Consider the following 13,073-nt stretch of genomic DNA (forward strand, 5'->3'; position numbering starts at 1 on the left):
GGCTCCTCAGCTCTGCAGCTGTCTCCCCCGTGACGCTGCCAGATCCTTGAGGTCTTCCACAAGTGCCATAAGTGCTTGGGCAGGCATTTAGCATACAGGGTCTTGCATGGGGAATTGCTTTATCCTTTACTATTTTATGTAGATATTTGTTTCTGTTTTTATAATGTACCTTGTTTCAATTGCAAGCTGCCCTGAGGTTTTTTGGGGCAGGAAATCAAATAAATTCTAATATAATAAAAGCCTTACCACATCTGTCTGTCTGTCCGTAATGCTCTGGGCCAACTGCTCATGTGCAACCCGGAGCCTTCACCTGTCCATCTGTCTGTCCAGAGGCGGAGGTGGGAGCCGGCTGGACAGGGCCAGGTTGTGCTCCCCACTGCGGAGACTGGCCATGCAGGGGTGTGGGTTGCCTCCGGAGGGGGTGTGGGGTGCACGGGTGGCTGGGCGTTTGTGGGTGTGTGAGGTGTGTGGATGCATGGGTGCGGCATGTGGCTATGTGGCGTGTGGGTGTGTGTAGCTAGTTGGGTGAATGGCATGTGGCTGTGGTGTGGTGTGGCGTAGGTATGGTGTCTGTGCAGGGACGGCGGCCTGCTCCTGCTGGAAGAGGGTTAGGGTTGACCCACACCAAGGACCGTGCAGGACTCTGCTGACCCTCAGGGAGCTGGAGAAGCTCTCGCCGTATCAGAGAGCGATGCCTCCAGCCCACGAGAGCAGGGGGCTGCTGCAATTCTGCAAGGCCCTCGGATGCTGAGCGTGGAGCTGTGCAGCCCGTCTGTGGAGTACAGCTTAGGACCTGGGAGCAAAGGGGAAGTGTTTCAGGACATGGGTGTCTGCAAAGCCTGGCCACAGGCTGCACCTGATCAGCCCCACTGGCTCATAGGAAAGCAGGACTGGAAGTCTCTGCAGGAGATCAATTCACTCCCCTGCTCCAGGGCAGGAGGATTGTTCCCGGGTGCAGCCAGCATCCTCCATGGGGCTGGAGAGCAGAAAGCAATATCCAGGGCAATGCATTTTGGCTGTTGGCATTTGCAGATGTCTGGGCAAGGTGGGCTCGTGCCTTGTGAAGTAAACACTGTCAAACAATTGAGGGAAAGGAAACCCCCTCCAGCATCGTTGTGAAGAGCCTTCGGCTACTCCTACTCAATAAAGATGTTAAACAATAGAGACCCGGTAGAGGTAGGGTGAAGCATCGCAAGGGACACGTCCTCAGAGCTCCATGCAGCCACACGACCGGCGGTCCAGGGTGCAGCCTGAGGGGCTGGGTTTGCAGTCACCAACTGGCCCCGTGCTACAAAAGCCAGCATTGCCCATGGAGCTGACCTGAAAGAAAGAGATGTTTGGCAGCATATCCATAGAAAAGTCTCTCAGATGGTGGAGAAACCTCTGAAAAAGAGTTCCTGCCCCATACAAGCTTTTTGGTTTCCAGACAAAGCCGAAACCATTCATTGAGCCGCTGTTGGTTGCATCCCTATCACGTCTGGGACGTAGCCCCGCAGCCACACGTGCCAAACCTGCAATGTGTTCAGCACTGTCCTTTTCATGTGCAAGCTGCTGCACTTGGGCATGCAGAGTCTGTGAAACAAAGAGACTTGAATCGATAACAAATGGACAAATGCCACGGGAGGAGGAGCGATGCCAGCGTGCAGCAGGCCTGGCATGGGTGGTAAGGTCACCTCTCCCGGGAAAGGCTGAGACACCGGTCGAAGGGGCCTGAATGCTATCGCAATGCTATCCCTGCTGTGTAGGCCTGGCGACGATGGCAGCAGCAGTTCCCGTTCCTCCCAGATGCCGTACGCTGGCGCTGGCTTTCTCACTGGGGAGTATCCACGCGGGGATCCCGAGCGTGAGCAGGCAGCAGCTCCGCTTCGCTGCCATGCAAAATATATTCATGAGTAAGTCATTAATAATTCACGGCTACTGAAGAAGACAAAAGGGATCACTTAAATCAATTTGTAGCTGTCGAACGAAGCACCCTGTGATGCCGGCAGGGCTGCGGTGCGGGGGCTAGCCAAGGGTGAGAGCTGCTGGAAGGCTTTCCTGCTGGCACGGGGGCCAAAAACAGCCCTGCCACCCCTATGCATGGCTTCCCAGACAAGGGGAAGGCGTCATTAATGACCCCATGAATGGGGCAGAGACGGGCACGGATGGTCCGGCCCAGCCCATGGGGGTGAGACTTTACACACGCAGCCTTGCTCCCTGGCTGCCCATGCACAGGTTACTGGAAGCAAGTGTTGCTGGGGGGGAAGCCCTCCGACGGGGGCAAATATCTCTGTGCATGGTTGCAGGAATGGAGCTTTTCCCCTAAATGCCTAGAAGGGATTTACACGCCACAGTCCTCACCCTCACACAGACATGTGTAAGCACACACACTTGTGAACACCCCTTTGATTCCTGGCCCACCCAAAGTTTAAAACCAAGTGCCTGGCCGTGGCTGCAGCATTTCTAGTCAGGCAGCACTGAATGAGTCCCTTGACTTCATCTACCTGATCCTTGCTAATCTCTTCACTCCACGGGTGTTAACGGCCCCCTCTTCCTTTTAATGCTCAGAGATGTTCCACCAAGCAAGCATCCTTGGTTCTGCACCGAGCAGCTGTAAAGTAGGAGGTTTAACTAATTGTAACGAAGTTACATTGTAAATTGAGCAATCCAGCCCTGCCCCCCGCCCCGCCCCGCCCCCCCCAAGGGTATTAGTAACACTTCAGCTAAAAATAAACTAGGAGACAGATGTGTGCATTGCTCTATATGAGGGGGCAGCTCACCCTCTGCACCCCCTTTCCCAGTCCTAAGGTCCACCCATAGCCAGCGACACCTGAAAACAGAGCCCTCGCCTTGCCCCTCCCCACCTCCCACCCCCCAAGGCCAATTGCTGCTTAGGGCCAGGGGTGGTTGGACACATTCTGCTTGCCCTCAGCACCCCCAGCCCACTAACCCCTTTTCCTGACCCCTTGCACCCAGTGACCAGGCCTCTTTCCCCAGTGCATCCTCACTCCCCTGGTTTGCACTGGGGTCCAGGAGGTCTCCTGGTCACTGTAGGGCACGCTCGCCCTTGCTCAGGCCACCGCCTGCTTGCTCTGGGTTCATCCGGCACCCAGCAATACACGTGGCTGCACTCCAGCCCACGAGCCCTGCTTCCCGTGTCCTCACAGGCTGCACCTGCCCCAGGCAGCACTAGCTTTAGCACAGGAGTAACTACTTACCCATGTGTCCCCTTCACACAGGAACGACAGGCAGAAGACTGGCAAGCGACAGCCTTTCCAACCCAGGGTGTCTGCACTGGCCTTCGCTGGGGTGACTTGTATCTCGGCCCTTCTGGCCTTAACCCACACAGAGAACGGGAAGTCTGGGGATGGTCCCGCAGGGATGGGCTGCTCCAGCTCATAGGGTTTGGGGGGGAGCTCACAGCCAAGACATACCTGGATGCTGCAAAGCTTGGAGCTGAAGGCTGCTGTCATCATCCAAGTCTTGAGACAGCCGGGGGGGGGGGGGGGTTCCCAGCTCCCGTGGACACAGAGGGGAAATATCCCTTCCCTTGTCACCCAGATGAAAGAAGATCCCCAGCTGGCAGGCTACAGCAGACGGTCAGGGCTGCATCGTGGGCACCTGATGGCTCACGAAGGTGCCAGAGCGATGCAGCTGGGCTGGATGCAGGGCTGCCCTGGCCATGCAGGATCCACCGATTGTGCAGCTGGCCCTGGCACATGCAGCGCCGGTGGGATCCTTCTCCTGCCCTCTGCAAGCTGCTGCGATGTTCGAACGGCTTCCCTGCTCTGCTTGCTGATGAAACCAAAACCTTCCTGCAAAGCGGGAAGGATGCTCCTCCCTGCTGCTGCTTGCAGCACTCACTCCTGGGACCCAGGGTCAAGTCTGCTGCCCCATTAAGGCTTGACCCCAGGCCTCCCACACCCCAGTGGGGTGCCCCAACCCCTGGGCTATCGCTTACGCTGCGGTGTCATCCTACCCAGGGCCAGAGATGGTCGTTTCTTCTGCAGGGAAAGGCTCCCTTCCTCCAGAACTGCTGCTGGGAAACAAACATCCCGAAACCTGCAGGTTCATAGGAGACCCGGTTAAGCCAGATACATACGACCAGCAGTGCTTAGACCCCCGTCACTCTCCACCCGCTCACAGAGCCTGCAGCACGTCGAAGGACCACTTTGGTCAGGTCTGAAGCAAAAAACAACACCCAGGAATAAGACCTGCCCTGCTCGTCTTTCATTGTGTTCCTGCTCGGAGCAAATTTCCCCCTGGGTCCTCTCTAGGGGACAGCCCCGGGGCGGGGAGGTGGGGCGTGGGGTCAGAGCTGCAATAGGGGCATGGGCAGGAGTGAGGCAGACTCAGCCCGGGGCAAAGCTGGTGTAAGTCCTTCTGAATGCAGGGAGCTCCACTAACCCCTCCGGGCCTCTGCTGGGCTCTTCGCCGCTGCAAACAAAGCAATTTTGTGAAGTTTCCTCGTACCTGTGCTTATACACGACAGGGACGCACCCGCATGGTGCTGTCAGAGGGCGACGAGACACGGGCCTGCTCCTCAATCCCAACCCTGTGACGACGGCGCCCAAGGGCTGGGGACCCTGTTCTGAATACAGCCACCCACTATTGCCAGGCCACCGAGGACTGCTAATTACCATTTGTAGGTAGCACGGTCTCCTCTGAAGAGCCTGTCAGTCCTCTCCTTGGAAAGCCTGATTCACCACGCCAGCAAGGGCTGCCACGGTGAACGCCGGCTTTCTAACAAATACGGACCTGACAGGTGAAACCTACCTTGACAATTAATTAAAAGGATATAAAAAGGAATCAGCAAGGGAGCAGCAGTCCTGCTCTGTGCACAAAGGCTTGAAATTAGAGCCACTGAACAAGGGGAACAACATGATATTAATGTGAAATGAAATCCTGAGAGCCGAGGTGGCCTATCAATGGAGACTTGGGAGGCAGCGTTTGGGTCCAAAAGGGCTTCCAGCAGCTTCATAGTCTTGAAAGTTGACACTGACAGTCAAAGGGAAACCCTAGATCTCCTTCTTTCCTTCCAAATTGCATCTTAAGAGTTATAGTTTCCCATCCTATTTAGCGACGTGCGTCTTGCAGGACACATGCAAGACGCCACCAGTTTCTCTGGAGGAATAGCATCTTTTCTCTCGCTCCGGCAGGGGCGCTGACAGGTTCTGCAGTAAGTGATGGGTTGAGGTAGGGCATCAGTTTGTGCTTTGTAAAAACAAAATGCTTTTATTGGCAAGCCGTCTGTATTCAGCTCCTCCCTTTACCGCCTCCCGGCATGCCTCCGCCGGGCAGTAGCAGGATGGATGATGAATGCCACGGTTAGACGCCAGGTAAAGGTCAGGCCCAGGAGGCTTGTTGAAGGCACAGGATTATACAGGACTGAAGGAGCTAGGGCTGGTGCTGAGCCAAGCTCCAGCTGCAGTTTGCTTCTCTGAATGCCTCTCGATGTCTCAGTTTCACAAGCTATTCATCCTCGCTGTCCCAAACACAGCTCATTAAGCTGGCATATCCAAACCATTACTTCCTGTATATTTGTACAGCTGCATGCACGATGGGACTTGAGCCTGGTTTCCAGGTAATGCCATAATACAAATCCTACCCTACGGTAGAAACATTAGATCTGCTCGGTTAAGCAGAAGCTCGGCGGGGCGACCTGCATGAGCTGTCCTTGAGGGGCTGGTATACCTGTCTGGGCTGCTGGAAGATGAAGGAGAGCACATCCTCTGGCCCTCCTCCTAGTGGGAAATAAAACATTATGGGGAAGGGTCCGTGTTTGGCCTTAGCAAGGGGTATGACTGCAAGGGCAGTCGAAGGCGTGTGCTGCAGAGGCGGGAACCCTTGTCCCAGCTCTCCTGCCCCTCATCGTGTGCGAGCCCCCGCTCCGTCTGTGCACTGACCACACTGGGAAGGCCACACCATCATGCATTTGCATTTCCAGGGGGTGAGGCACCATTGCACGTGGCCTTGCTCCCTCGTGTCAGACGTACCTCTGCCTGGACGAGAAGGAACCCACGAGCCCACCCCAGCAGAGATCTCGTGAACCATTTGTGACGTCAAAGGCATTAACATTGGCACCTGTGCTAGCATTGTGCCAAGTGCTTTTCTCCAGTATCCTGGGGGTTATCATGAGGGTAACACCAGCTTGTTGGAACAACTAAGCACTGTTCACAGGGTGAGGGAATAATCTGCCCATTCCTCTGTGGAAGTGATGCTACGGCAGCGAGACGGGTACAAACACAGTATATTAGGATTATTTTTCTTGGCTGCACAAGAAACCCTTCTTAGGTCTGAACCCTGGATGCTCTCCTCTCCATCCTAACACCAGAAGACAGAGCAGACCTGCACCCCTGGAGACTAACTAAATACTAGATGCATTACACATGCTGTCTTTAACCCAAGCTCATGTCAGACGTGCCACGCGGGGTCAGAGCAAAGATGCACAGGGTGCGACTTGCCCCTTCTAGGATGCTCAGATTAATGACAGATTGGTAACGTACCCAGACATGGGTGCGCCTGGTATTCGGTGATGACCACCCCAACACCCATCCTTGGCCAGTCAATCAACATGCCAACACCATCATAGTAAAACATTTATTTGAGGGTGATATAAGTTACCGTGTTTACAGTCCGTGAACTCACCACTGGCAACATGTAACATGAATTAATACTGAAGCTGTTGCCACCACATGTTTTTTTTTTTGTTTTTTTTCCCCGCCTTATTGTTATTTTATAAAAATCTCGAAGGCCAGAAAAGATATTTAGACCGGATGTGGAAGTCAGGGGAAGGGGAGTCTGTAAGAGGGATCAATGTTTATGTGATGCAGCCAACCTGGGTGGCTTCTTGGTTTAGGCTGTAGATGTCAGGTAAAAGTTTCTGCTGGGCCGAGCACTGGTTCAACCAATTAATCTTCGGTGAGTTGGAACCGTATGGATTTTGGTCGAGTTAAAACATCAGTGGCAACACTTTCAGGAGGTGGTGGAGGGCACGCGGTCATCTGATGGACTGCAGCTTCTGTTCAAAGAGATAAAACAAAGATGGTAAGGACATGGGATGTACGCTTCAGCCCTTCATTGAATCATAGACATTGCATACGTGGGGCCTACGAGAGAACCCCTCCGCTTGCCAGCAGGTTCAGTCCCAACCGCGTCGCACACCAACCGGACAAACCCCGCGCCCTTGAACTACAGTTTTGGGGAGAGGAGGAGGTGGGACATCCCTGCCATTGTACAGTAACATGGAAAAGGCTTGTCCATCGGAAGCAAGGCCAGGGGTTAAAAGGCTGGTGCTGACAAACATAAATCTCAATGACACACAATGAATAACGATGAGGAGATGATGCACGGAGTAGCACGCTCGCTGCACACTGCACGGTCCCCTGCACGAACGACTGGACCACCAGGACCCATCTGGGTCCAGCCCGGCCTCGGAGGCAGTGGGACGAGGGCACCCACTGCTGCGACACGACGGGGTTACCGCGCATTGCTTCAGCATCGTGCTGCGCCGGAGCCGCCCCCAGTCCTGTGAGCTCTGCAGGGGGGTGCAACCTGCGCCCCTTGTACCAAAGGGGCAGTAGCAAAGGAGCAGATGTTTGAGCCCCACTTTTGGGGCAGGCCCTGAGTGAGCCAGACCATGTTACTGTCTTGCTGAGGTTTCTCAGGGGCTTGCAGGGTGCCTAAGGAGAGACTGCTTCTTCACCCAGGTTATTCCTGCCCCATGACAGACCCCTCTGTGCTCCCAGGAGGAGCTGCAGTTGTGTCGCTGCTGGACCACGTAGCACGGCAGGAGGAGACCAGGTTTTCCTCACTAGCATCTTCTCCTAGCACCCTCCTGGATACAAGGACCAGCTGTCCCAGGTTTTCCAAAGCAGCTGCAAATGTGCACAGCCCCTGAAACAGGACATTTCTGTGGCACCAAGCTGCCTTTAGGCCAACCTGCCTGGTCTCTCCCGTGACACGTGCCTGCTGTGCAGCACGGAGGAGGCTGCAGGGATGCTGCTAAGTGTGTCCTGCTCCATAAGTCTGTGCAGCCCCCCAACTGCACCCTGATATTGCTCCCTACAAGTTCAATATCTTTGCTTGTGGAGCAGGGTTTCTTGGAGCAGGCCTGAACGCTGCTCTCTCTAGATACGGGGGAGCTGGAACAAGCCCAAACTGGCTGCATGGGCTATCATTCAGCTCTACCTACCCTGTCTCGCCCATCGGCCTTGCAGTGCAGCATGTGTGATGCCACCTGTCTGGGACCTTATGGGAAGTGGTTCTGCAGGCACAGCCCAAAGGGAAGGGCTCCCTGCCAGGCAGGATGCAGCAACCTGGTGAGAGGGATAGACAATTGCCCATGGCTGTCACGCGATCGGAGCTTGGGTTAAGCTTCAAGGCTTGCAGGAACAGTGCCATGCAGCTGGATGAGTCTTTGCCACGTGGGGAAGGGAGCTCTCACGAGAGCATCTAGGCAGGGGTGTTTTATAAAATGCCCTTGCTACTGAAACAGGCACTGAACACACATGTCCAGAAAACATGGGCCCTGCCCCAAAGAGCTAGGAAGTGGGGAAGAGTATCATATCTGCAGGGAACAACAAGCCAACCAAGCAAACAAATCTCCCCCGTAATGGACTGCGGTGCCTGCAAACCCCTGCTGCCGCTCCTGTCTGCTCATGCATGCAATATGATTCTACATATCTGATGGCAAGGGAATGGAAATCAGGACAGAAATTAAGTGGCACTTCTACAGAAAGCTGATAGTGTGAAAGCAAGATGAGCTCAGTTTGTGGTTAGCCATGTTATCTTGATCTCCACGGCTGGCATTATCAAGAAACAATCTAGCCCACTTCTAAAGCACAAAAGGAAAAGAGAGAGTGCTTAAAGATCACCTCGTGAAATGCAGCTTGTCTCAGTGAAATGCAAATAGCGGGTTTCATTTGCTTAGATCCATACAGATGGACAGTGCTTGTCCTTGCACAATTACTCTTCATTCAGTACTTGTGCTGTAACGAATAAGCCATGTATTGGCTCTTAGCTTCCTGGGAAGATAAGCTTTCCCTTTTCATAACATCATCCTGCTCATGTGACTCATGGAGCTGGCTGGTTGCATTCAAAAACCTCTTGGCTAGGGACAGGAATTACACATAAATCGGTATAAGTGATTGGAAAACAATTCAATCTGTAACACGACAGAAGTTCAGCACACATGGACCGCTTACAAAATGGCTCAAACTGGTTTAAGATAAACCTGGATGCAGTATCAAACTTAAATAACTTCGAAGTTTAATAAATTGATTTAACCTGTCCCAGATCCCCTCAAGATTGAAGTGAACTCATAATCCCCCAGCATCCCAGGATGCATTGCACCTCCCCTGCAACCCCCCGGGGTGGACAGGATAGCCTTGGCCCAAGCTGCCTGCTCCAGTCATGTGGGAAGGCATGCTCTAGCGCCCCCCAGCTTCTGACTTTGGCCACTGCAGGCACGTGGCTGCATTTCTGAATCAAAAGTGCATGTCTGTTCACTTGCTTAATTGGTTCAATCTACGCAGCTTAGACTAACCTGCAAAGACTGCACTGATTCAGCCTTGGGCTTTTTTACTCTCTTTTTAACCCCTATAACTAAACTGGGCAGGGTGATTCTAAGAGGGATTTATTTGAATAGGCAAACATAACCATATCTATCAATAGATAGATAGATAGATAGATAGATAGATAGATAGATAGATAGATAGATAGATAGATCAGACCTATACATACATACATACATATATATAGGCCTATATACATGCATTTATACACATACATACATACATACATACATATGTGTCTATATGCATGTATATAGGCCTACACACACACACACACACACACACACACACACACATATAGGCCTAGATAGACAGATAGATTGGTCTATCTATCTAGCTATCTATCTAGGTCTGATCCTAAACACTGCACATATCCCAACTTCCTTCCATCTAGTGCTGGATTTGAGCAAGTACAAAAAGCAAGAAAGATCACAACTGCACTGTAATTGTAAAAGCGAGAGTACAGCATTGACTTGTGTCAGTACACAACACAAATCATTTGAGCTCCCAGCCTCTGCACAGAGAGAGGAAGAACATCGCCGTTGCTTTTAGGTGGCGTTCCAGTTTGATTGGCTTCAGAAAACGAAGCGAGGACAGGAGGCGGCGCACATTGCCAAGTGTGATATGTTGCTTCCGCAGGATCTAGAGGGCTACTTCCATTGTGAAAGGCTAGAATAAGAATCAAGAGAAAAGGACTCTACAGGAAGGGTGAGAGAAATAATCAATATGTTGTCACTTCAAAGCAGGGGAATGTCAAGCCTGCTGTGGGGAAGATGACTTACCTAAGGCACGTACCATCACTGGCAGGGAACTGCAAACAAGGGCTGTGACCTGGGACATGAAAGGGGCCAAATCCAGCGATTGCTTAGGTGAAGAGTGGTGTGATGCATTGTTTCTTACTTTTACAAACCAGCGTGAGGTTACAGCTGCTGTTAGCTCAAACATCAAGGGAAAGTTTGCCCACGTACGTGGACACGACTTTCACAGAAAATTCTGTGATATACAACAAAGTGCAACATAGCTATGAAAAGAAAACACATGCATTTATTTGAATACAGGAAAACAGAAGACAATGTGACCTGCAGCTAAAAAAAGAGACAGCACGTGGGGACACCTTCGTCATTGAAAGGTTTTGTAGCTAAGGTTTTAACCTATACAATGCATCTCCCATGACTAGCGGTGACCTAGGAGGCATGTGGACATCTGTTTGCAAATAGAAAATACTGGAGAGATGGTTTTAGTTATTAGGACTTTCCCAACGTGTGTGTGTGTGTGTGTGTGTGTGTGTGTACATGCTTTTTTAATTAAAAACAAAACAAAACCTGACCTACCTGCAATCAGGCCACGTGTAATAAATGCTGCTTACCAAGTCACCTAGGGTAAGTACATTTTTAACACAAGAGGAAAAGCCCCTGTATTTCCTGACCAGCACGGTAAGAGAAGAACAAATTGTATAGCTGGGCCAGTAAAACTTCCAGCAAGGACTGTTTTACTTCTGCTGAGCAGCACCTTGTAACACCCATGCTTTCTTTTAAAACAGAAGAGGCAAAGAAAAGTAGTGATGAATAATGACAAGCAATAACAATGCTATGAAACAGCCCAGAGTGCAAACTCCCCTTCTTCTGCTTGTAGCATTAATAAGCTAGAAAAAGCCCTCAGCTTCTCCCTTCTCTGCATGGGGAATGCAGTCGTGATTGTTGTCAGCCTTGCTGGTGACACAGGCAGGGGAGTGAGCAGTAGGACTGCCAGGGCCTTTGCAGGGAGCAAATACAGCTGCAAAAGTCCTGAAACAGCCAAGGGAAGTGCAAACAGGAGGTGGCTAGTCAACCCCTCAGCTGTGCTGGCTCACCATGACTTCTGCTAGCTGCGAGGGTGGCGTGCAAGGGTGCATTTGGGCTTCTGGGTGGTCATTGCTGGTGCAAAGTACGGGCACGAGAAACACTGGCCAGTGGCTGTTTCAATGTGAATGAAGACAATGAATTTATTGGCAGCAGAGCTAAGACTTCTCCTAACTCTGCAAAGCACCATGTGCCTGTCTTCTGCACCAGGCCTCCTAGACACAGCTCTATCTCTGCCAAGCGGTCCCCACAGACTGCCCCAGACTGGCAGCCTGGGCAGGGCTCACAGGTAAGAGTCCACTCATGCCACGTGGTCCAAGGCTGAAGGCTGGGCAACAGGGGCTCTGTCTGAGCAGGGAAGTTCAGAGCAGCTCCGCTCCCCTTGCAGGGAGATGCCCGGCTCTTGCCCATCAATGGCAGTGACAGAGAGTGCAACACACGATGTGCTTTGGATTAACACACTTGTAGTTTTTCCAGTATCCACGCTCGGGTCATACAAGACATGCTGTTATATCCTGGATGAGTCTATAGGAAAAAATGGGTATATTCCAACATGGCTGGTGTTGATAAGCTCACACGGAGTAACCTCTTCCAGCAGCACGGCAGGAAAGTACAGGGTTGTTCTTGGACAAGGCAAATGGACCATGATAGCAACACCATACATCTGCCTGACAGCGAGGACCGTGCATGGGATGCACCTGGACGCAGCAGCAGGAGCGGGACACAGAGCTTCCAGTCTGCCGCCGGGATCTCGCGGGCGTGCAGCTGGCAAAGCTGGCAACCCAGCCTCAGAGAGCCAAATCCTTCATGTTAGCCACAGCAAGACGGCTGATACAGCAATAGCAGATCCACGGGAACCTAGGAAAGGCCAAGTCTTCTGCTTGGCATCCGGATAGGGGCGCACCCAGGAGCATCCAGCTCTTCCAGCTAAGTAACTATGCCCCTGCAAGTTCAGCCAGCTGTTTCCTTGGCGAGCCCTAGTCTCTGGAGGGTGCAGGTTTAGCAGTATCCTATATGGCAGAATAGGAGATGGAGTTTCAAAAGGCTGGGCCTCCGCCTTCCCAACAGAAGCCTTTAGATGGGATTTTGTCTCCCCATTATTATTATACTATCCGTGCGGGTCGGCAGAGGTGCGTAAGACAGAGAGAATTTTTGAGCAAATAAAAGCCCATTGGCACAAGTAAAGTCATGTCTGCACCTAGAACTGAGCTGCCCGATATATTCATCATAAAGAACATGCCCGGAAGGTAACAAGAAAAGCACACAGAACAACTCACACAGGAAACACACACTTTGAATACCGCCGCCCTGTTTCTCCATCCAAAACATGATTTATACCAAAATGTATGCGTTTTCCTTTAGCTGAACAGTAAAGTTCAGTAGGAAAGATTAGGAAGAGCAGTGACAGGAAACAGGTGCCAGAAGTTATAGCTATAGCTATAGCTATAGCTATATAGATATATATAGATAGCCATACCTCTCTCTATATTTATCTATTTATATAGATAACTATGGATATAGATCTATATACAGATAGATATATATAGATCTAGATCTATCCATTTATAGATAGATCTAGATCTCTATATATATGCATCTATATCTGTCTATATATAGATAGACCTATAGATTTAGATCTATCTACATATAGATAGATTTAGATCTATCTATCTTTCTACAT

The 13,073-nt window shown here is 51.5% G+C and overlaps 1 protein-coding gene across 1 annotated transcript in view; it reads right to left on the minus strand.

The window, feature by feature from the left end:
- Nucleotides 1-6,560: 6,560 nt before the first annotated feature.
- Nucleotides 6,561-13,073, minus strand: part of LRFN5 (leucine rich repeat and fibronectin type III domain containing 5) — a 102,012-nt gene continuing 95,499 nt past the window's right edge. The window contains exon 4 of the mRNA XM_059723435.1: nucleotides 6,561-7,000. Coding sequence (XP_059579418.1) covers nucleotides 6,891-7,000 — 110 coding nt within the window. The 3' untranslated portion in view covers nucleotides 6,561-6,890. The remainder of the gene's footprint in view (nucleotides 7,001-13,073) is intronic.

Source organism: Alligator mississippiensis, chromosome 2 (assembly GCF_030867095.1).
Source record: "Alligator mississippiensis isolate rAllMis1 chromosome 2, rAllMis1, whole genome shotgun sequence".
Taxonomy (NCBI): Eukaryota; Metazoa; Chordata; order Crocodylia; family Alligatoridae; genus Alligator; species Alligator mississippiensis.